Below are 25,503 nucleotides of genomic sequence, written 5' to 3'. Positions count from 1 at the left end.
CTCCCAATCTCTCTTAAATCTATGTTGGAAAGGTTTTTTTTTTTTTTAATTTTACTTTTTTTTGTGGTTTTCTGTTGGGAGTTAGGTGAGCTTAAAGTCAAAAGGTCTGTGGGGTGGGGGTGGGGTGCAGAATTTTGCCTGCTTTTGCTCAATATTATTAGTTTGTTTCCAACCAACTGTATTTTTCACAAAACACAAATTATACATTTCATATTTCATATTTTTCTTCCTGTTTTCACCAAGTTAGCAGAAGTCATTATTTTAAAACTGTGCATAACCTATACATACCACTGAAGGACAAAGGAGTCTGAATGAACGAAAGCATATAAGATGCCGTAATATGAAGAACTATGATAAGTTATTTCTCTACAGGTGAAGTGAATCAATTCAAGCAACATTAGAATATATAATAAGGCAGGATTATCGGGAAGCTGCTCTCAGGGCTACTTCACTGGTCCCAAAGAATGAGGCCAGGGAAGTCACCATGGGAAGAGAGACAGAGGAAAGGAGGAAGAGAAAGAGAGAAACCATGCATGGGGAAAGAAGAGAAGAGGAGGGGAGGTGAGGGGGAAAGGGAGAAGGAGAGGGAGAAAGAGGGAAAGAAGAAAGGAAGGAAGGAAGGAAGAAAGGAAGGAAGGAAGGAAGGAAGGAAGGAAGGAAGGAAGGAAGGAAGGACAGATTTCCTTGTTATATAGGAAGACAGAGTTATATAGGAAGACTTTCTGGGGGAGGGAAAAACCATATCCTTGAGTAGAAAGTTCAGGGCAGAGGGCAGGGTAGGTCATCCATGCCCTGCAACCAGTAGGGACTGAGGGATGCTGGGAGAATCTGGAGGCCGGGTCTGCTTTGGTATGTAAAATACGTACCTCAGTCGTTTTTCTGGGGTCTGAATCCCAGTACTGAATGGTAGATAAAAGGAAGGGCATATATACCTTCTAATCTTACTGGGGGGGGGCAAATATTGTTCTCATTTTACAGATGAGGCACTTGAGCCTATGAGTCATAAATATTTTCCCAGGACCCCACTACTAGCAAGAGGTACCTACAGGAGCTGCAGTGAGGTCTGCTAACATCAGTTTTCTATGAGAGGTAGGAATGTATCTGTGGAAAATATTGAATGAGGGCACTTATTTACATACAATTTTCAAATCAGAGAATAACTACCTTTTCTAGTTCTCTGCCATACAGAACCTGGTTTAGAGGACAGGGTATGTTTGTCCACCATGTCCTACAAATAAGGAAACTGGGGCTCAGGGCATCATCGTGTTGCTAAGGATACACAGCGATTGAAGACCTGAGACCAGAACTCAGATTTCCTTCTAACTACCAAAACTATAAGCAACAAAAATATATAAGCCATTTTGTGTGTGTTTGGGGGTTGGGGGGTTGTTAGGCTTCTAAACTAAATGTTTATTCAATTTGTTTAGGATAAATTCCAGGTAGGTTAGGTTCTTATAGCTTTGCATGTAGAAAGAATCACCAGTTATCCTCAGTGAGCTCTTTGGAGTATTTTTCTCTGTTTCCCTAATGCTGTGAGATTTTTAATGGACTCAAGTCCTGTGCCTAAGAGCTAACTGTAAAAGAGTGCTTGTCTTAGGCAGGGGAGAACTTTGTAAGGATCATAGACTGCAAGAGGAACAAGTCAAGCCAATTCGGCTGTATCTTAGATCTTCCCATTCTAAATTAAAGAAAATTTAGGGGGCTGGAGAGATGGCTCCGTGGTTGAGAGCACTGGCTGCTCTTCCAGAGGTTCTGAGTTCAATACCTAGCAACCATATGGTAGCTCACAACCATCTGTAATGTAATCTAATGCCCTCTTCTGGCATGTAGGTGTACATGCAGATAGAACACTCATACATAAGATAATTTTCTTTTGAAAAAGAAAATTTAGGTGTAAGTTTAACAATTTTTTTAAATGCACTCTTATGCATTTATCGTAGAAGTACTACATGCAAAGAAAAAAAGAACAACCCTCACTCCCCAGCCCCAACCCTAGTCAGAATGGCTGCCATAAGGAGAACAGATGCTGGCAGGGTTGTGGGGAAAAGGGAAGTCTGCACTGCTGATGGGAACCCGCACTGGTGTAGCCACAGCAGAAGTCAGTGTGCAGTTCCTCCGAAAACTAAAATTAGCACTGCCCTAAGGCACAGCTCACCATACTCAAAGGAATCGAAGGCAGCGTCACACCATGGGACTTCCCGTGAGAGCATCCATGTTTAATGCTACACACCGTATACTAACCAAGAGATGCAGCCTTGACACAGCATAGAGGTCCAGAAAGAGATAAACGAGTAACGAAAAATGTGATAGGCTAAATGTGCACACATGCCCGCAGAAACATGCATGTGCACACATGCCCGCAGAAACATGCATGTGCACACGCAGCCATTAAGAATGAATGAAGTAAGGTCATCTGCCAGAAAATGGATGGAAGCAGAGATCAGCAAGTTAAGTGACTCGGGAAGTTAAGTGACTCAACCCTGACTTGGGAAGTCTAAAATTGATTACACGATGATTTGCTTTATATGGAAGATGTAGACTTGTGTGTGTGTGTGTGTGTGTGTGTGTGTGTGTGTGCTTATGTACATGGTATGTGTGTCTATAGGATATGAAAATAGAATGGCTTATGGGTTAGAGGAAGGAATACAGAAACAAGACAGTACAGTGGGGGAAGAAAGGCCAAATAGAGCGTTTTTTTTTTTTCTCCATTGGCAGAATCTAGATTTAAATACAGACAGACATGTGTGCATGCTGGGAAAGAGAGAAGCAAAAGGCAGACTCTGTGAGAAGGAAGTAAAAGCGGGGAGAAGTGGGTGACAAACAGGAGTGAGACGCATGTCATATGTATAATGGCAATCTCAACAAAACTCAAGATTTTACACACACTAAGCAAAAAAAAAAATCCTAATGAAATAAGAGTAAACCCTTTCTACTTAAATCGTTAAAATTAAAAGGAATGGTAAGAGAACTGGCTCAGCAGTCAAGAGCACTGGCTGCTATTCCAGAGGACCCGGGTTCATTTTCCAACACCCACATGGCAGCTTACAACCACCTGCAACTTCAGTTCTAGGTAGGGAATCCAACTTCCTCTCAGCCTCTGTGGACTCCAGGCATGCAAGTGGTGCCCAAGCATATGTGCAGGCAAAACACCTATATGTAAAACAAAACAAAACTTAAAGGAATGGAAAAAGATAAAATTGTGAGATCATTTTATAATATGTATGTGCTAAAGATAGCTCCTCACGAAGAGATGCTCATAATAAAGTCATCCGTCAAATGTAAACGTCAGTACTTACGGGCAGACTCTCTTGTCCCCAGAAACTGAGGGGTCTCTTCAGAACAAGATGCTGCACTGCGATTCTGATTCCCTGGGGGTTAAGTTGGTCCTCAGTTGGACCACGCACCTGGTCAGGATCTGATTCCCAAAGGTCTCAGTCTTGAGCATCTGTCTGCATCTTTGAGCAGTGGGTACTGCTGCCCTTGACCTTCTGCCGGAGACATCTCTTATTTACTTCTTCCAAAGAATTTCCTTTGCAGGGCTGTAATGAGCACCATTCATCAGCCTAATGGCCTCAAATGGAACCCCTTGTAATCCCTCAGGATGTGCTTTGGTCTAAGAAAAGAAACCTAGTTAACTGCACTTTCTGAACTAGAAATTTATGATTTCCCATGGGTTGACCTTGCAGGGTTATTTGGGGAGTTCTGTAGGATTGTAGCCTTCTGAGACCACATAGCATACTAGTGTCCCCCATCCCCGTTCCTGTCCATCCCCTTTTTACCAAGCAGCCAATACCCTGCCTCTGCACCCTTCTGCTCCAGCAGGGGCTGATGTAACCCCACCCACTCAATTCCCATCCCACCCCTGGCTATTACAAACTCCCACAGCACTAACAGAACCCATATCTAGCCTCAAACAATAGAAAACCTGAGAACCACACTGCTGTCTTGGAAAGTGATGGGATGCTTATGTTCTCAAACCCTGTCATATTCTTACTTATTTACATTTTTAGAAAATGTATAGCTTCTCTGACATTTAGAAACCCTTTATGAGATCGTTAGAGACTTCATAATTATTTATCAGATGTATGCATACATAACGAAACTCACTTATGTAGGGTTAGCTGTAATGGTAGGTGATTAACTCAAAATTCATTAAGAATTAAAACTTACTGGATTAATTCCATAAACATTGATGGACAGAGGGCTGGCAAATAGACAGCCAATGTGAAACACAAGAATTAGACATTTCCTTAGCATGCATATGAGCAAACCAAAAGACCCAGCCTACAGGAGATGAGGTTACAGGATATTCAACCAAGTTGGGACGTCACGACCTGCCCAGGTTGTGCACATACCTGGCCAGTGTACACAGAGAAGCAAAGGGAACGTTTTCTTGGGAAGTCTGTAGATTCTCTGTCAGCCTAAGAGTTTCTAGCAAAAAGGTGTTAATTTTTTTTAAAAAATTCTAGGCATTCAGCAAAGCCCCGCTAAGACCACAAGGCTTTTCATTGCTGTGTCTTCTCTCCTAGGACATCAATGAGTGCATTCTGGAAAACTACCCTGAGTGTTCCAACCCCAGGTTATTTTACATCATTCCATATTTCTGTGGACAGCACCCCAGATGTAGGTAAGAATACAACCATACTGGGCAAACTCTCTACCACACTGGCACTCTGCAAATCCTCTGCAGGAATAGCCCTCAACCTTGTGGGATTTAGTTCATGATCGCAATAGCTCGTCAAAAATAACATTTGCCATTCTGAGTGTCATACAGGGAATGTGAGGGAGGCTCTGTGACACAAGCAACAGAGAAGATTACATACTGCTGTGTAACAGGAACACCCCCCAAATCCATTCACCTACCTAAAACACAGCAGTTACTCTCACCTTACAAAACAGCAGAGACCAGAGTCAGGTAGCCAGCCTGCTGCCCCACAGTGATTGTTACACACCACCATCTCTGCTCTGCTAAGCTACATCGGGTCCAGTCCTCTGGAAACACACACTTAGGTTTGATGATATCTCTAATGAGATAGAAACCGTAGAACAATGGTTCTCAGCTTAGGGGTCGTGACCCCTGTGGAAGTCAACTGACCATTTTACATGGGTTGCCCAAGACCACCAGAAATCATAGGTGTTTACGTTACAATTCATAACAGTAAGGAAATACAGTTATGAAGTATCAATGAATAATTTTATCATTGGGGGTCACCGCAACATAAGGATCTTTATTAAAGCGTCAAAGCATTTGAAGGTTGAGAACCACTGCGCTAGAAAGAGGAGCGTGCTTTCCAATGAGCAAGATGTCCTGATGTGAACACAGAGACTTCCTTACACAGTAACTTACTGGGGTAGGCAGCATACCCTAGGGCAGGCACAAGCATTCCTAATACCTTCTTTGGGTGGTACTGGAGTAACCTTAGCTGAAATCAGATGTATCATTCTAAGTACATGTCTACAACCTAGAGCAGAAAGGGTTGCAACAATGAATCACCATGTGGCAGAACTAAACCTTTCTTTCCTTTGAGAAAACATGGTCTAGAGTAGAGAGGGTTTATGTTCCTGCTGTGGAGGCATAGCTGACTCTAAACTGTGACACATTCTGGGATTTTTTTTTTTTTGGCTTATGTTCTCATTTCTGTTTAAGTATGAGTGTTGTTTTGCTCAGCTTGCTGAAGCATGAAAGTCAACTGAGGATGTAAATTGTAGGCAGTATCAGCATCCTGAGTTCGGGTAGTCCTTTCCCCATGTGCTTACACTGACGATCAGTGTCATTCAGTGTATCAGTCTGCTGCTGAGAGCATTCAGAGTTATGTTACTTCCTTTTTTGTTATAATCAAGGTGTTTATTGCAAGGAATATGATTCACACCCCCTAAAGTGGGTCTCACTTTTTCTGTTTCCTAACCTTCGGACGATGTCCCCATGTGATCCCCAGTTCTTCACATTCCTTCCACCAATATCACTTTGTTCAACCTTTACACCGATTCTGTGTAGCAGGCAAGGGTTGCTGTTGGTGGTGATTCAAGCGACCTTGGCTTGTCCAAATTCCTCCAAATTGGACCTGTAAGGAAATTCCCTTCTTTCCCTTCTGTAACCCAAACAAATAAAAGCAACAATGTTAATGCTTGAAAAGGATGACTCTAGTTGCTATTGGATACTAGTTTTGATCATTACAAATGTATTGCCAGTGACTTTAACTTCATTAAATTTGTTCTACTTGGTTCATCCATTTAAAAACATGCCATTCTAGGGACTGGAGAGATGGCTCAGTGGTTGAGAGCACTAAGTACTGAGTTCAAGTCCCAGCAACCACATGGTAGCTCACAACTATCTGTAATGGAATCCAATGCCATCTTCTGATGTATCTGAAGAGAGTGACCATGTACTCATATACATTAAATAAATAAATAAATAAATAAATAAATAAATAAATAAATAAATGCCATTCTAACCATCTGCTCAGGACCTAAGTGTCTGTGCCTGTATTTGTTTTTCACCAAATACTTAGGAAGGCATATTCATTTCAAGGTCCTGGCCCTTGTACACATGTGAAAAAACACCTCAGCTAGAGAAACCAGGCAAGACCTCACTGTTCTAGAACTAGCTGCATGGGTTGTTGCTGCACATCATGGGTCTTTTACATAAAACAACTTTCTTGTCTTGTCAAGGGAGCCTGGCGAATGGGCACTGGAGCGGGCCAAGTTGAACGTGAACGAAAACTTCCTGCTCGTGGGGATTCTGGAGGAGCTGGAAGATGTGCTGCTTTTACTGGAAAGATTTTTACCTCATTACTTCAAGGGTGTGCTCAGTATCTACAAGGACCCAGGTAACGCTGTCAAAAGCCCTCTCCCCTGTGTGGTCCACTGTAAGGCTTTCTAGTCCTGACAAGGACTCGGGAGATGAAAATACAATGTGACACCTTGTGTCCCCCAGGTTTTCAAAGACAGAGGCGAAGCATGAGCTTTTGATTCCAAACCCCAAGCTTTAAGGTGACACAGACTCACCACGGTTAACATCCCAATGGCTATGTCCCTCTCCCTCACAACACAAGTTCACAGCATTCCCCACTAGCTTATCCCAAGCCTGTTGCTGGGGTGAACAGAGGATGCAGATCCACGCACACACCTGGAGCTCCTGGATGCAAACAGCTGTAGGGCAAGGGCTGCTTGAGATGGGGCAGCTCTGGCCCAACCACCATTGACCAAAGCACTCTGTATGTTAAAAGCCCAGCAGGAGACTAGGTAGGGAAGCAAATTGAAAATGCAATTAAGATTTTACTCTCACCAACCAAGAGCTCCCCAAGTAGAAACAAGAAATGGAGAGCGGCAAAGCAATCGCAGGACAGCCCACGGTATCACTGTGAATATAATTACTTTCAGAAATCCATCATTTATTTTCTTCTCATTATTAAGCTTAAGAGAAAGATGCTTTCTTGCCACGTTCTTTCCTGTGCTCCTTAATCTACTGCCGAACAGCAAGTCTTGCATACTTATTCCCGATCGGTTTGTGGCTTTGTGTTGTGCTGGAATGGGTGAGGGCATATGGCCTGGTAGAAATAGCAAGCAGAGGAAACACTCCCAAAGACTACAGACAGTCAGATGGGCTTTGAACTACATCTGTATCCCCAGGGCCTGGGCAAACTTGTCTTTGCCTAGGGAGCCCTTCCTGCTACACTGGGGCCCTGCCATTTCGATAAATGAGCTGACAGGTGCTTCAAAGGTCTCTCGGCTCGCTGTCTTATTCAGAAATGAAAATCTAATTTATCTGCATGTAAGAATGTGCCAGAAAACCTGAGGTGAGACGTACTGAGAGTCTTCCTATCAGAAAATCGGTTTGAAGAGCTAGACGCATAATGAGTCTTCAGTAGCTGGGCTTTGAAACTGGAGCTCCCTCTGTCCTTCCAATAACAGGTGCATGCAAGAGTTTACATCTATTGAATGGGAAGGGTGTCGGCATGGGGCTGTGTCTGATAACTGTTCTGTAAGACACTAGGAGCCTCCTGCTCTTTCTGCAGCTCTAGAGAGGGCTTACCTTATATTAGAGTCTTTAAAGGAAGACTTTAGGCATTCTTGTGTGGACCCTTCTGTCTGTCTGTCTTGTCTCTGTGTCTTCCTCTCCTCCTTCTTCCTCTCTCTCTCTCTCTCTCTCTCTCTCTCTCTCTCTCTCTCTCTCGTGTGTGTGTGTGTGTGTGTGTGTGTGTGTGTGTGTGAGTGTGTGTGTGTGTGTGTGAAGGAAAGATGAGAGAGAGGAAAAGGGAGAGGGAGAGGGAGGGAGGGAGAGAGAGAGAGAGAGAGAGAGAGAGAGAGAGAGAGAGAGAGAAGATGAAGGGCTGACTGAATCTTGGTGACACATACTTATCCAAACATCTGTTTAGTGGCAAGATATGAAGCCATTTACATCTGTTTTTAATCACATATAAACCTCCAATGACAAGTGTATCCAAAGGGGTGTACACCTAGCTGCTGCGGGAACTAACTGTCCATTTTCTTCAGCTAAACGGATGACATCTCCAAAGCGGTGGGCCTCGATCCCATGATCTGTAAGCACACTCACTAAAGGAGAAGAGACCGGTGATGATTGGGTCACCCTTAGCTCTTTGACCTACAGCTACAGTCTTTCCACCAGTAAATTAAAGCTCTTTCCTCTTTGAGTTTGGCAGTAACAAACATGGTAAAGGCCTCAGAAGGAGTCAGGGACATCTGGTATTCTTGGGTAGTAAGATGAAAGGCTTCCAGAAGCTTGGTGCAGCTGCTCCATGGGGTGCGGTACATTGATTCTGTTTTCAGGATGCATCTTGGATGCCCCAGCTCTTTTCCAACAGCAAAGTGATAAAAAAAAAAGAATAATTTCTGGCACAGAGGGGGTCCCCAAGACCCCTGCTCTCTGTTCTAAACTCAATTACTGAGTAGAAAGTATGGCTTTACATTTATACACCCCAGCTTATGACCCCAGATTAGCTCCCTGATGCTAAGTGTGTGTGTGACAAATGAACTTTTTTTTAAGATTTATATATTTATTTATTTATTTAATATGAGTACACTGCAACTGTCTTCAGACATACCAGAAGAGGGCATTACAGATGGTTGTGAGCCACCATGTGGTTGCTGGGAATTGAACTCAGGACCTCTGGAAAAGCAGTCAATGCTCTTGACCGCTGAGCCATCTCTCCAGCCCCAACAAATGAACTTTGGAACAAGAGCTCAGTAACTCCTCTGTACTGTGGTTATTTGGCACCGTCTTCTGCTACTCCCTTACAATGACACTGAAGGCCAAGCAAGCAAATGGTTCCTCTGTCCTAACAGTCTCCGTGTCCCCCAAGGCAGAGGATGTGGGCTGAGCAGACTCCTGACCAACCTCTTGTTGTGTTCAGGCTTCTGCAAACACAATGTGAAGTATTTCTCTGTCACTGTGATGCATTGGTGGGTTAAAGGTCAGTCAGGTGGAAGGGGTATAGCTCTCTTTACCTGTTCATACCAGACTACCTGGTGCTTCCGTGTATTCAAGAATTTTAGGGCTGACAACTCAATTCAATGATAAAGGTCTAGCCTAGCATGTCCACAGCCTGGATTTGATCCCCAGCACTGGAAAACATAAGTTTAAAATTTTAATTTGGTTAGAGATGCTACAGTCACAATGGTGGGGACAGTCACAGTTAGAGATGCTACAGTCACAATGGTGGGGACTACACCAGGCAGTTGTTCACATTCCCTCAGGTGCCTGCAAGCAAGGGGAAGGGTAACAGCCAGTGGTCAGCTGTCCTCCTCTTTATTTAGTCTGGGACACCAACCCATAGGATGGTGCCATCCACCAATAGATGGTTTTCTCTCCTCCAATGAACCTTCCAGGAAGCACTTTCAGAGCACACCCAAACTTATATTTTCATGGTGACTCAATCCAATCCTGTTTACCATGAGAACTGACCATCCCACACCCCTACTTGTTAATGCTAAACCCCCCTATCTTTACTTTTTACCCCACCTCTTTTGAAAGAGAAACAGAAGCTAACCCAGAGAAGTCTATAGTCCTTTCTGTAAGAAGCCCTTTACTATGAAAGTAAGAGGAAGACTGTGGTTCTTCTGAGCTGTGAATTTTAATGTATCTGTGTCTCCTTTCCTTAACTCTAAAAATCCTGAAACATTGGTTCAGTGTTGGAGCATTTGCCTACCGTGCTTACAGTGCTGAATTTGATCTCCAGCACCACCAAAAGAAACAAGCAAACAAACCTAGCATACTGTGAGCTTACAGATATTTCTTAGACCTAATTTTATATGTTAAATTGCAGTGATGGTAAAAGCCAAAATAAATAAGCAAGGTAATTTTAAAACAAAGAGCACCTGACTATATGTAATACAAGCCACAAGCCGTACTGGCAGGACCAGTAACCGAGTTTGTCTTGTTCAATAGTAACCAAGTTAGTATTGTTCAATAGCGCCACCTAGCTGAAGGACAGAACTGTATGGCCTAGTGAAACTTACAACTTTGCTTCAAGAGCTTGAGAACTCTTGTGTTTAAAATGTTTTCCATTACTAGAATTACTTCAGTATTCATCTTTTTGTTTCCATTGCAAGTATAAACCCTAAAGCATGATGGGAAACTCACCAGGCAACTATCAGAATAAATTCCAAACCACCAACTTAAGTACTGACTTTGCAAACTGTTTTAGAAAATATGTTCACATGTTTTATAGAAAATGATGGCACAGGATATAGCAAACGTTGCACCAGCTAGTTCATTTGCTTGTTCATTGTCTATAAGTGAGCACTAGACCCCACCCCACCCCTCGAGGCCCTTGATCAGTATTACAGTGTTTGTGAGTTAATTTGCATTGCAGTATTCAAATGAGATCATTTGCTCGAAGTAACAGATGCACAGAAGAAAAATTTTAAATGGTGTGTCACCCAATAAATTCTAGTTTTCATCAACCAAGCAATAAAAAATATCCAATAGAATTAAAACAAATACTAAATGATGAATGCTTGGCTTCAATATAACCAAAGTCATTCTTGGGGGCTGGAGAGATGGCTCAGTGGTTAAGAGCACTGACTTCTCTTCCAGAGATCCTGAGTTCAAGTCCCAGCAACTACACGGTGGCTCACAACTATCTGTAACAGGATCTGATGCTTTTTTCTGGTGTGTCTGGTATGCACTTTTACATATGTGTGTGTGTGTGTATGTGTGTGTGTGTGTGTGTGTGTGTGTGTGTGTGTATAATTATTTTGTTCAAAAAGTCATTCTTACAAAAGAGTGCTAGGCTGATTTAGGAAGCTCTTCTGGCATATTCTCTACCATGGTTGAGGCTGTGTAGCCTGAACAGAGACATCCTCACTGTGTGATCTTTAAGGTTTGTCTCACTGAGATCTAATGGCTCATGCAGTGTGCTTCCGAGCTCTTTGTTCAACCCCCAGTTCACACAGTCCTCTCATAGTTCTGGACAGTCCACGTTGCCTCCATCTCGCTAGATGGAGAGCATCTCTATCTAAGCTATAGGCTAGAGAGGGCTGACTGTCCAGAATCCCTTCTTCCTAGGGGCTGCTGGTACCAGGGTGATCAAGCCAAATATCTCCCTGCTCATTTCTATTTTTCACTCTCCATGCCTTCTGTGTTCATCATAAGGTGTCCTCACTTATTAACAGTATGGCCATGGCAAGGCACACTACCTAAAGCCTCAGCTTTCCCTATCTGTATATAAATATTACCTACCTTAAAGGGTTGTTGTAAGACTTAACAGGCAGGCTCCATAGTCCTTAACATATACTGAACATTTGGTAATGAGCTATCATGAGGTGTAACTGTGGAAAACCATGACTTTAGATTTCTCTGTAATCTCTACAGTCAAAAAAGGAGGGAAGTGTGAAGGAAGGCAGAAGATGAGGTGTATGTGTGTGTTTGTGTGTGTGTTTGTGTGTGTGTGTTTGTGTGTGTGTTTGTGTGTTTGTGTGTGTGTTTGTGTGTGTGTGTTTGTGTGTTTGTGTGTGTGTGTTTGTGTGTGTGTGTTTGTGTGTGTATGTGTGTTTTTGTGTGTGTGTGCACGCGAGTGCGCGTGTAACAAGTGGGAAGGGCGAATGGACAGGACTGAGTGGAGAAAACAGGGAGTGGTCATCTTAGCTCATCAGTTACAGCCGGGCTGTGACTATGGGCCCGTCTGCCTTGAAGATGTTCTACTTCTGTGTTTCTGCCTTAGGGGAAGGGGAAGCATTTTCTGCCAGTGAACTTCATGTTTCTTGAGGGAGGATGTTAACTGGAAACAAAGCCACATTGACATGCCTGATCATATAAAGAGCACACATCATCCAAGTCAGTAGGGACTTGCTTAAACTGTCTGAAATCTTACCAGAAGTGTCCTTGAGTTAGGACTTTGAAATGAAGTCCACCATTGAGATTTGACTTGGGGCTAGTTTCCCTTAACTGGTGCTGAATTTTGGGTCTTGCACTTTGCCTGCTATTTAATAGATAATGCATGCATCACCGTCATCATCGTCGTCGTCATCGTCATCATCATCGTTGTCATCATCATTAAAGGGAGACTCATGGTTTCTGTTTTGCAAGTTTGTTTTCCATAGTCAAGCATCCATCAGAATGTTATTACTGCACTGTTAGCGTTTCTCCAGCAGGGGGCAGCATTGCTCTATTTTTCGACAAGAGATAATCATGGTTTCCAGTCAAAACTCAGCACCCGCAGAGCAGAGGAGTCACCCTTTCTGTCTGAACACAGATATGTGGGCTAGGGACCCAGTTAGGGGTATTGGGTTTCAAACAATCTGAAATTTTACAAATTTTAGACATCTAACGTGCACTTTATGAGAGCCACTGGTGTTGGATGTGTAGACATTCACTATCAAATATGTTTATCTCCAGTTAGTCTCTGTGTGATGTTTATGCACACGTGTTATATATACTGTTAGTTCAGAGCACTCCTATCTACAATTCTAAAATACATTAAATGGGTGCTGTTTTTTATCTTTTATTTCCATTTTTATTTCATACTTTCTATTGCTGCTAATCTAAAACAAAAACTTAGAAAAATTCTAGGACCTTAAAATAAATTTAATAATGCCCAGGGGAATTAATCTATCTTCAGAAGTCAGTGAGATTCTTTAAATAATTATCATTGCTGATAATATGACCCCTCTCTTCTTGTGTTCATCTCCTATCCATATTCTCCAGATAGTTTTCATTAGCTAAGTCCCACACTCAGAGTCTAATAAAATAACAGTGGATCACGTGTGTGTGTGTGTGTGTCTGTGTGTGTCTGTGTGTGTCTGTGTGTGTGTGTGTGTGTGTGTCTACGGATCTGTGTATGTCTGTATGTAACTGTGTGTGACTATGTATGTACGTGTGTGTCTGTGCATATGTGTCTATATATGAGTGTATATGTCTGTGTGTATATGTATATGAATGTGTCTGTGTGTGCCTGTGTATGTCTGTGTGTGTGTGCCTCTGTGTATATATCTGTGTGTCTGTGTGTGTGAATGTCTATGTGTGTGTTTCTGTGGGTGTCTATATATGAGTCTATGTGTATCTGTGTGTGTCTGTGTGTCTGTGTCTGTGTGTATATCTATATATGAATGTGTATGTCTGTGTATATGTGTATCTTTGTGTGCATATATCTGTGTGTGTCTGTGTGTGCCTATCCAAGCACAAACAAGCAGACTTGTGCTCTATGCTTTCTTGAATATGGTCCTGGATCACAAAGCCAGCCACAGCGTCTAAAGAAGGATCGTGTGCGTAGCTTTTCAAGAGCTCACAGGGCACTTCCACAGAGACAGCCTTGCTGGATTCTTGAGCGAATCCTCTGAGTTGGGGAAGCAGATCTTCTTTCCCTTTTCTAAACAAGGAACCCGAGGTTGAAAGGTGCTGTACAACCCACCCACAGTCAACAAGTCCCATGGACAGTGCTACTACCCCAAGTAACAGAGGTGACATTCAAGTTTGAGTACCCAGAACTACCACAAAGCTGAGTCCTAAAAAAATCCTCTTCACCATCACAGGCTCATAGCTGTTACATGTTCACCATGTGTTTCCACTGAAGGTAAAAGCTTGAAGACAAGATCTGAGGATGCTCACTGTCAAAGTAAAGTTTATATAATAAAATCGTAAGATCATCAGAAGGTCTGAGGGTATAGTTCAGTGAGGTAGAGTACTTGCCTGGCAGCATAAGGCCATGGGTTTGAGTCCCAGTACTGGGAGAAAAAAAGAAAACAAGAAAGAAATGTCCACAGGTCACCTCTGGTTAAGCCATTTTGAAAATGTGGCGCCTTTCTGATGGCAGAAGAAAGCAGAGAGTAGTCCTAGATCCTTAGTACATCCAATGATGTGTCAGTGCCTATAGGGCAGAGTGGAAAATTGTCACTGACTGGAAGAGCCTCTTTGTCTTTGCTCTCAGAAGCCTGGAGTGATTTAGAGAATATATCCATGCAGGGCTGAAGGGACCCTATAACTACAGCCTGGTACCCAGTACAGCTTATAGGACTGTTATCTTATGTGCCTGCAGCCTCTAGACATATACATGTTAGGAAAGCTTCGATGACCGACACACACACACAGCGGGGGTCGGTGTCTCTCTCTCTCTGTGCTTCATCTGTTTCCTCTATTGTTGCTTGTTTTATTGGAATAGCACCGACCTTAACTGGTATTGTTTTTAAACCTATTTTTTATTTGCTTGTCCGTTGCTTAAGGCCCTTCTTCCTCTAGGATAAAGTGTCTGCTGTGAGATATCCCTCCAATGATGGTAACACAACGAACTCAGCTTAGAACACTGAGTTTTCTAATAATATCGAACATGTTAAACATGTGTAGATGTAAATTTAGATGTCTGAATTTTGCCAGCCCTGGGACAGGGTAGAATAAAAAATAAACCAAGTACATAGAATAACATCCCTCAGTCTGGAGCCACAAGACTCCAGTAGGGGTATTCAGGCCCGGCCTTAAAGGATGTGTAGGAGTTTGCCACATGAGTGTGGGACCTGCATGGTAAACAAACCAGAGTGGGTTACTGCAGCCCACAGCAGCTCATGCCTGCTAATCCTGACTCCTTGAGCTGTGCCCAGAGTCCTCTCGGGTTTAGTGACATTTCTCTTTGCCACAGTCTCCACAAGGCCACAGTCTCTACCCTTCCTGTGATGTAACATAGACCTGTGTCATCCACACCAGTCTCAGAACCAGTGGCCAAGGTCCAGCACTGGAAACCGTGTGCTGCTCTGCCCGCTTCCTAGTCTGACCAGAAAGGCTCTTGCTTCCTTTCAGTGTTTGGGCAATTCCAAGTCCTGAGCTTTTCCACCCAAAGTTCTCCCTCAGTGTCCTTCCAGCTGACCTGCCTGCACCCATTAGTTTCCCTTGACCCTGTATGCCTGGTGTGTCTTCTGGGATTTCTCTTTCCTTCTCTAGATGCCAGCCAATGACCTCCAGGATTCCATGCCCAGTGGGAGGATTCCCTCTCTGCTCCATCCTTCCCTGACCTGCCCTTGAACTGCCTTTCTCCCCAGGCATGGTCCTCTAGAAACCCTGGAATCTTCTTCTTGGACCACTTTCTTCTAACCCATCCTCCATCCCCTGGGCCTTGATGATCTCTTCTGGGTTCCAGTTTTCCCTCATGGAGAACCCCAAATGCACACCCCATCATGCCTTCCTAATTTGCACAGTGTTCCCAGACCAGGTTGGGGGAAGTTTCCCCGTTTAGGAGTCGTTTCCCCTAATGAAAGCTGTCTAATGGCGTCTGGGGGAGCAGGGGAGAAAGCAGCCATTTGTGCTCAGAGGTTTCTTTCTTCTGCTTTAGAACATAATCGCTACCACCCCAAGCAGTTCTCAGTCAGACTGACAGTGACATGCTTTGCACTGCATAAGACTATGACAGGGATGGCTTTACTCTTCACACGTTACAGTTGTGGACTTCCCTGCTCATTTATAAAGCTGCCCCACTTCTAAAGCATGAGCCGAGGTTAGACCTGACCCTGAAGGGTGAGCAACTGATATTTATAAAGCCTTCCTAGTCTTCTGCTATTCATGGTCTACACCACAATGCGTCTGTCCTTCCAGGCCTCGGTGTGGTGACGCAGATAGGGGTCTTGACAAAGAACTTGAGGACTGTCTTTGTGCTCTGGGCTGTGGCTTTACCCCTTGCTCTGCTTAGAGATCATATCCAAGCTCAGAGAAATGAAGGCAAGGCGGCACATAGCCCAGGCTAGGGGTGGCGCAGCTCCGTAGCCCATTTTTTGTCTGACTCAGCACTGTACAGCCAAATGTTCTATTTTTTCTAGCCAAATCTTTCTCAAGGAGACATATCATTTCTTGGTCTGTGTTTTTGTAGGCCCTCAGAAGTTTCTGCTGGGCTACGATGCCCTAGTTTGTCTAGTGTTACAAAGCTGTCAAGTGCTGAACTGTAAAAGGGTACAGTAAAAAAAGTCAGACACTGGCATTCCCGTCTGTTCCGTGGTGCCACGTGGACTGTGTCTAGCACATTCATCTCTTCTCTACAAAGCTACTGAGAAGTCCAGCACGGCCCTGAGGTGAGAGGACAGTGGGAGCTTAGGATGCTCACCACCATGCTGTTGCTTGGACGAGCAGACATGACCAGAACCGCGTATCAAAGCCCAGATTCCTGGAGTCTTACCTTCTTGTGTTACTCATTAAAGTGGTACTGAGACCCAAGACCTAACATTATCAAACAGATGTGCACTAGGAATCAGCCTTTACTGTTCCAAGCTCCCTTCAGACTCCCTCTGCAGGCTTGCCAGCCACCTTGAGTGTGGTTACACAAGTCTTCCAACCATCACACTATCTATTGCTAGTGTGCACAGGCTATCGTATTGTGAGTGATTTTCATGAGACATTATTTAGTTCTTTTCTTCTGTCACCCTTTCCTCTACCCCTCCCCCTGCCCCTGCTCTCCTAATACGACAGGCATTTTGGCTTCAGAGTCCCATCTACGTCACTATCGAGGTTCGCTGATGACCCACGTGGTACATCAGATACTCACTAGTGTATCACAGTTATGTCTGACTTCTAGCACCAGATGTTGCTTTTTCTGGAATTAATTAATGCCTTTCTCTAAAAGAAAATACTGAGATTTGTGTTTTCTTATCAAATCTTGATATTGCATCAATATTGTTTTAATATCATTTCAGTATTATCAGATGTTCATTCTCCCTCTCCCTACCTCCAGCTCAGAATTCCTCACCTCTTGCTAAGGCCTGAGCTCATTTCTTGGAAGCTCCCACAGCTCTGATCTGTGTGTGTGTGTGTGTGTGTGTGTGTGTGTGTATTTGTGTATGTGTGTGTGTGCCTGCCTGTGTGTCTGTGTTGGTGTGTGGTGTGTGGTGTGTGGTGTGTGTGTGTGTGTGTGTGTGAGAGAGAGAGAGAGAGAGAGAGAGATCTGGTCTCCCATTCCCCATGGACCCTGTCCTTGGCCTGGTATTTCATTCTACTGTAAGGTGTCCCTGCTAACACAAGGTGCAGGGGTGGAGTTGGAGGTGTCCTACTCCATGTTTCACTACTGTAATAGAATACCACAGACTGGGTAAATTAGAAAACTACAGGTTTACTGAGCTTGTGGTTCTCAAGAGGGTTGGAAGTCCTAGGCAGCGAAGCCATGTCTATTGAGGGACACCTTGCTGCATCACACCTGGGCAAAAAGGATTAGGTGCTGTGAGCACAGGGAGGAGAAGGGGTTGATTTGAGTAAGAATGGCTGGCACTATTTAGGAAGGATAAAGAGGTGTGGCCTTGGAGGAAGTGTATCACTAGAGATAGGCTTTGAAGTTTCACAAACCCTTCCTAGGCCCAGCTCTGTCTCTGTCTCTCTCTATCTGTCTCTCTGTCTCTCCGTCTCTCTCTCTCTGTGTGTCTTTCTCTCTGTCTCTCTCTCTGTCTCTCTCTCTGTCTCTCTGTCTCTCTCTCTCTGTGTCTCTCTCTCTGTCTCTCTCTGTCTCTCTCTCTGTCTCTGTCTCTCTCTCTGTCTCTCTCTCTCTGTCTCTCTCTGTCTCTCTCTGTGTGTGTCTCTCTGTCTCTCTCTCTGTCTCTCTCTCTGTCTCTCTGTCTCTCTCTCTCTCAATCTCCCTCTCCCTCTCCCTCTCTCCCTCTCCCTCTCTCCCTCTCTCTCCCTCTCTCCCTCTCTCCCTCTCTCCCCCTCTCCCTCCCTCTCTCTCCCTCTCTCTCTCCTGCCTGTAGATCAGTATCTCTTGGCTACAGTTCCAGCGCCATGCTGCCATGCTCCCTACCATGATAAGAATGGACTACACCTCTAAAACTGTAAATAATCCCCTCAGTTAAATACTTTCTCTTATGAGAGTTGCCTTGGGCCTGGTATCTCTTCACAGCAATAGGACAGTGACTAAGACAGGGAGGAAGGGGGCCGATGCCCTCCCCTCAGATTTATAAGGAGTCATTTGCCAATCTTGCTTTTACCCACTCCCCAAATGATGGCACTAATCTCGTCTCCTGACCTAATAATCTCTCGAGGCCGCCTCTTGGCGGCAGGTACATTTCAGCATGCACCTTGGAAGGGCCATTTGAACCTTAGCAACAAGTCAGTTCCTGGCAGTTCATGAGTGTTTGAAAAGTCTAGTGTCTGGCTGCCTGTCTCCATTACTATGTGAATTTCTTCATAATTACATTCCCGTCTCCAGCCCTGTTTATCAGTTCTTGTTTTGTTTCTTTAATGATTTTTTAATTTTTTTTTCATTTATTTATTTTATGAGCATTGGTGTTTTGCCCGCATGTATGTCTGTGTGAGAATGCTGGATCCTGGAACAGACAGTTGTGAGCTACCATGTAGCTGCTGGGAATTGAACCCAGGTCCTCTGGAAGAGCAGCCAGTGCTCTTAATTCCTTTACCAGTCCCTCTTTAATGATTTTAAAATGAACATTTTCCCATGAGATATCCAGACCCCTAGACACATCTTCTTTAAAAAAAAAAAAAAAGATTTATTTATTTATTTATTTTATGTATGTGAGTACACTGTAGCTGTCTTCAGACACACCAGAGGAGGGCATCAGATCCCATTACAGATGGTTGTGAGCCACCATGTGGTTGCTGGAAATTGAACTCAGGACCTCGGTAAGAGTAGTCAGTGCGAGTAACCACTGAGCCACCTCTCCAGCCCTAGACATTCCTTTTTGTTGTTGTTCATTATTTTTCCCTCTCTTTGTTTCCTATCCTTTTGGCTCTTTCCCTCCTTTAAAAATTTTACTTTTTATATTCTAACTTTTCCACTGATGTCTTAAAGCTGTTCAAACTAGGAAGGTCATCTTCAGACCCTTTCCTTTATTCCCTGTGACACCCACTTCTTGGCGGCCATGTGCTCCTTTCGGCAGTGTGGTGGGTCTGGTGATGGAGGTCATCCTTAGACTTCTGGCTGTGGCAGAGAAGATACACTTGAAATACATCTAATGGGAGTCTTACTGGGTCCTGACAAGGTGATGTAAGGTGATTGAGCCACCATGGTGTGTTCATTGGGAACATCTCTGTAACCGTCACAGATGTCATCTTCTCTTGAGCCTGTTGAGGTTTTCCCACTAGGAACCCCTGCACACATCTGTTTTGGGGATGAGAGGGGAAGCGTGATGTAGTAGGAGAGTGGAACACACATCTGGTTGTTGCTATGGCAACAGAACAGCAGGTTACCCTGACTGCAGTGGTCACTGGATAGCTTGTGTTTTAGCTTCCATCTCTCCTGCTTTCCTTTCTGGGTTTGCAAACCCCTTAGAGCCTCAGCTGCAGCTCCACAGTGCAGAATGCAGTGAAGAATGTTTCCCTGAGGGGAATGAGAAGCATTGTAAGACACATGGCCACACAGCCCGGGAGAGAAGGTAATTCATATCTAGACTGCCAGCCCTGTGCCAGATCTCCTACTGGGACACTTAATGGCGTCACCCCTTGGCCTCTCAGGGTTGGTAGTAGGTGAGCTGACACTCTTCTCAACACTCCAGAAGCCCCTTAGCTCTGCCAACAGTATGCATGCCTGAAGCTGCTCTTTATCTGCCAGAAACTGATGAAAATCTGTCTGACATGAATATCCTTCTTTGCAATCCGTCATGAAGTTAGAATTGATTTCTGTCATGTTAGTGACTTTTTCAAGGACAAAGAAGTGGAGGCATGTAGTCAAGTCTTTGGATTTAACTTCAGGTAGCCCTACTGTCTGGATGGGAAGGTTCTAGAGCCAGTTTCGTGTTCACAGATCCTGACTTGATCTATTACACTCATCTCTCTCATGAAATGTCTGCGAGGTGAGGCTGTGAACAAACTACCAAAGTTGCCATCAGCATCCATGCCTTGAAGTGGTAGCAAAATTTCAGGAACAAAACAATCCAGCTCAAAGTCCCGTTCATTGGGACGTCATCAGTAGGACCCTACGCTCTTAGACGAGGCTCCTCCTGTATGGTTTGAATCTGAAATGGCCCACATGGCCTTCTGTTCTGAGCACTCAGTCTGCAGTTAGCGTTGCTGTTTGGGGAAGCTGTGGGCCTTTACATGGTGCCACCAGCTGGTGGAAGTAATGGGTATTAAAAGCTTATAGCTATTCTCACTTGGTGGTCCACTACGCTGTGAAGAGTCTCTGCCGCATGCTCCTGCCATGGTGACCGCTTCCATGCCTTCTATGCTGCCATGAACTGAAACCCTCAGACACACAGAGCCCAAATAAGCATTCCCTTTCGTAATATGTTTCTGTCACATATTTTCATCACAGTGATGTGAACACAGTTAAATATGGACTCCAGCTACTGTTTTGAATTGCTACAAGACATGTTGGTGCCATGTTTAAGGTCTCTCTTAAGAGAAGGTGCATAGGTTAAAAACTGATGAAGGATAACTCTTAAGAATATAGGCTGACAGATGGGGGGCGGGGGTGGCACACACCTTTAATCCCAGCACTCAGAAGACAGATGCAGGCTGATCTCTGAGTTTGAGGCTAGCCTGGTCTATAGAGAGAATTCTAGGATAGCCAGGGCTATACGGAGAAAACCTGTCTCAAACAAACAAACATATATATATGTGTGTGTGTGTGTGTGTGTGTGTGTGTGTTACATAGTTATATATATATGTATTATATACATATATAATTTGTTTGTATATGTGTGTATACATATACATGCGCATATATATATATACATGTGCGCACACACACACACACACACATGCACTGAGATCATGGCTATTCAGAAATACTACATTAGTTGAGCCAAATGAGAAAAGCCTCTTCTGTGTCCTATGCTGGGAGGTGTTTCTTTGGGAGAGATGTCTTTGGGAATGTCTATGAGCCACAGTGAAGGCTGCCAAGCAAGATAGTTGAGGCTCTGGCTGGGTGAAGGCTATCAGTCAGCTGATGTACAGGAGAAGGCAGAACCATTGAAGGGTCTAGACTACAGCTATTTGGGAAGCAGTAGCAGCAGCCTCTATAACCAATGTGTCATGACGAACGTAAACAAAAGCCAGTGCTGAAATTCCAGCCACACTGTGTCCAAGCCAGTTCAAAATCATATAACCATTGGAGTTTTTCCTCCTCTCTAAATATATTCCATATGAGCCAGGGTGTTGGGGCTGCTGGAATCTCCTGCATTTACCCAGAAAGGAGTTTGAAAGGAAAATAAAGTCAAAGAAGAAGCTCAAAGGCTCAGTTGGGAAGGAGGGAAAGGTTTCCCTAGCCAGGCCTGTTCCCCTGGAGTGGCTGGGAAAGCTGTCACCTGACCTGGGAGTCACAGGAGGAATGGTGCTCTTGTCTGGGAGCATTTCCCAATGGGGCCTTTGTGTCTGCAGTGACCCAGGCCATAGCTAAGCACTGTGACCCAAAGTGTAAGAACATGGAACTGTGCCAGTTCGCAAGCAGTCTGCTGCTAGCCAGCGATGAGACAGGAGGAGAGACTGAGAATTAGTATTTGGGAACCTACATGGTGATCTGATAAGACCATGGTCATTTTTTTTCTAACAAGTTGTTTCCATTGTAGTTCATAAAAGTATTCATCTGAGATGGGGTATTTTGTGGGGCATGGGATGGGAGTGGAGCTGGAGAGATGGCTCAAAGGTTAAGAGCACTGGCTGTTCTTCCATAGGCTCTGAGTTCAATTCCCACCAACCACATGGTGGCTCACAACCATCTGTAATGGGATGGAGGATTCAGAGCTTATTTGATAAACATTGACATAGCTTCTCCGACTGGCTCAGGATTCCCAGTCCTGTGAGGTAAAATGCTGTCCACTTGCCCATCTATCTACCTGACAGAGAGCCCTGCTAAAGAGGAATAGGCTATCAAGACATACTTCCTGGCCCAGCCCGGTGCGATCTGACAGAAAACAACCTGGAGGAATCTGGGGTTGGCTCTCAGGCAGAACAGGCTCTGATGGGCTGAGGCTGCCTGCCTCCTTAGAGCCAGAATAGAGTCCTGACACCCCAAGTGATGACAAAGTCTTGTGTTTGTTCAGAGTGATGTGTTGGCTCAACCACACTTCTAGATTTCCACAATATAGCAGAGGATATTATGTGCCTAAGTATGTGAGTTGGTTTCTGGCGTCAACCATGGAAGATTAGCTTACTTTTACCAACGCAGAATCAGCCCCATTGGCTATCACCAAAGACCACACGGCTCCCAGAGTGTCTATATGTAGATCCGGAGCCACATGTGTTATTAGCCTTGATCTTAGACCATATTATTATTAGCTTTGCTTTGGTTGAAGGTAGGCCTCCATCATATTGTTAAGATAGAGTTCCATGGCCCTTTAGTGCCTGGAGTTCATCACTTTTAAAAATGTTTTTCCAAAAGAAAATGTTAAATCCCAAATACATTTTTGGCTGAATGGTTGGTTTTAATGGTCCAGAGTTTTTTTTTTAAAAGGTGTGTGTGGGGGGGAACCCTGTAACTTAATTCCTCATAAAACGTAAATCAGATTCGTGAAGTTTCTGCTAAACAGATCCCTCTGCTCAGCCTAAAATTTCTACCAGCTCTCACTGTTCAAGGAACAGTGAATTGTAAAACGCTGTTCATGTTGTCTCGCCTCAGAACTGAAACTTGCCTTGTAAGTATCTGACTTCGGCTGTATTTGTGGCTGTGGGGGTGGGGTGGGGTCTACAGCTCCCATTCATTGTCAGTCCTCAGCATCGATACAGAGGTACAGTACCCACATGACGGAAACACCGCGTGACGGTGTTTACAGCCGCTGTCTCCTACCTTTCAACAGTTTGCTTTTCAAAGGTGATGGGGGTCAGTGGGAAAGGGGTCGGTGAGAAAGTTACTCAGACATCCACACCCACGGGCTGAGTTTAATTCTAATGTGACCAGTGCCATCCGTGTCTTGTTCAACCTAGGGTTTCATGGGTTTCCTGACAACTTCTGCATGCCTGTGGCTTCAGCCTAATACCATCAGAGACAGGAATGTCAGGCCTCGAGAAGGCAGAAACACATCTGGAGAGTTCCTTTAAAAAAAGGTCCAAGTCACTTTCAAATTCACTTAATAATATTCTCAGTAGTCTAATGCTTTGGGCACAAAGAGCCAGACTCCTCCAATAACACAAACTTCGGTTGTCATATTAATCCGAAGCATAAAGCGCTTGTGGAAAAATCAAACAAGCAAAACAAAACTTACCCAGAACTCACCCCAAAGAAAGAAGCCAATATGCCAACATCAAAGGCTCAATGTTTTGTCCTAAAAATGGAAAAGTATCTGCCCGCATCCTGAGTTCATGCTGTATCAGTAAACAATGTCTCAGCTGTGTGTCAAAGTTGGTGAGGACTTTTATTATCGTTATGAATGTAACTTTCCTGACACTGTTCTTACCACCTTCTGCTGGTTTCCTATTCAGACAGATCTAGAAGAGCTGAAGCTGAGACCCAGGGCTGGCCTTTTTAGATAAACTGTGGCAGTGGGGAGTGCGGGCTCTTGTGGACTAGCATTAGCTACTTAGGGCCTATTTTGAACTTCATAGTTTCTTCTAAAATTGGTTTGTTTTTGGTACGTGTTGTTACTTACTTAAGATATTGTGATGTTGAGAACCAAGGAGAACCAAGGGGATTCTTCACAAACATACTTTAGTGTAGCAGGTTGTTTCTCAACAGACGGGACTTTTACATCTGTGATATCCTGTGAGAAAACCCTGCTAATTAAGGTGGGAGTCTGCCATTGTCTGCATAGATAGCCTTCTGGAACTCAGTGCTTTCTGGAGGACACCCTTCATCAGCAGGGCTTCCCCTTCTCTGACCTTGCCTGGGGAGTTCAAAAAGCCCCCACAGGCAGAATGTCACATAACCTTAGTTAGATTACAGGGTCAACTTCCTTTCTCATTCAGCTAGCACCTGAGATTCCTGAAATGCTTTCCCATGCTAATGAAGCATTTTGGTACCCTAAGCCCTCAGCCAATGCCCTACCACCACCCCAGTCCCCCAAAATTATATAAGCCTTGAAAACCCCAAGAGTAGAGTTGATACACCTCCCTGAAGCTGGTCCCAGTGTCTTCTTCACCGTACCTACTCACAGGGCTTCCAAACACACCCCTCATCTGCTGACTCTGTTCCAGAGGGCAGGGAGAGCCACAATATCCCATCATTTTAGACTCAAGAAGGGCAAACAGAGCTAGAACACTCACCCAGAAGTACATGTGGATACCAAGAAGATCCTGGAGACCCTAGTTTCTCCACTGATTGGCTTGTGTGCCCTGGGAGGGGACCAGGAAGTACTGGGAAGTCCCATAGTGTCCTACTTCTCAAAGCTAGCCATCCCTGGGAGAATGGAGTGGGGTCGTGGGAGTGGAGGAACTTCATCCCAGCTTCTTCCCTGTAACTACCTTCTTAGATTCATGTTTTCATTTAAGGAGATGCAAATATCCTTTTGGCCCATACTTTTGCAGTCACCCAGGTTTGGAAGCTTAAAATCTCTTAGTTACACCTTGAAATAAAAAAATACATCTCCTCAGAAATCTGCTGGAGAAATTTCTGGAAACTTTCCCAGCTTACCATAGAAAACACAGATGCCAGATTGCTGGATGCTAGGCATGTGGCTGTCAACAACTCTTATTCCCTCCAGGCCATAGTCAAGAATTATGTGATAGAGATTTTTTTTTCCTCAAATCCATGCATAGCTTTAGTGCACTTATAATACGTGGGCCTGGAGTTCCTCTTCACAACACTATTTATGGATCAGAGTCGCATTCGGGGGGGAGGGGGAGAGCAGAATTCGTAAGTAATCAAGTCTACTCAAAGACCCCTCTTGGTTGAGAATATACAGATTATCTGTGGTTAGCATAGGCTATCCCAGAGCAGAATGCAGGTTATCTGTTAGCATAGGCTATCCCAGAGCAGTCCAGTAGTCAGTTTCTCGTTACTCTGACAAATGCATGAGAAAACAGCTTAAGAGAAGAGGGAATTATTTTGGCTCATGATTTCTGAGATCTTGGCTCAGCCAGCTTGGCTCTTTTCTGAGTATTGGTGAAGAAGAGCATTATGGGGGTAAGAGCCCATGGGACAGGAGGTTGCTCACTTCCTAGTGGCCAGGAATCATCGAGAAGCATGCCCGTGCTTGCTTTCT

The 25,503-nt window shown here is 44.2% G+C and overlaps 1 protein-coding gene across 1 annotated transcript in view; it reads left to right on the top strand.

The window, feature by feature from the left end:
• Positions 1-25,503, top strand: part of Ust (uronyl 2-sulfotransferase) — a 293,554-nt gene that overhangs the window by 238,143 nt on the left and 29,908 nt on the right. Inside the window, exons 6-7 of the mRNA XM_028764403.1 lie at positions 4,530-4,627; positions 6,670-6,827. Coding sequence (XP_028620236.1) covers positions 4,530-4,627; positions 6,670-6,827 — 256 coding nt within the window. The remainder of the gene's footprint in view (positions 1-4,529; positions 4,628-6,669; positions 6,828-25,503) is intronic.

The sequence above is a fragment of the Grammomys surdaster genome, unplaced genomic scaffold (genome assembly GCF_004785775.1).
Source record: "Grammomys surdaster isolate TR1022 unplaced genomic scaffold, NIH_TR_1.0 143, whole genome shotgun sequence".
Lineage (NCBI taxonomy): Eukaryota > Metazoa > Chordata > Mammalia > Rodentia > Muridae > Grammomys > Grammomys surdaster.
This window is presented reverse-complemented; position numbering and strand designations above follow the sequence as displayed.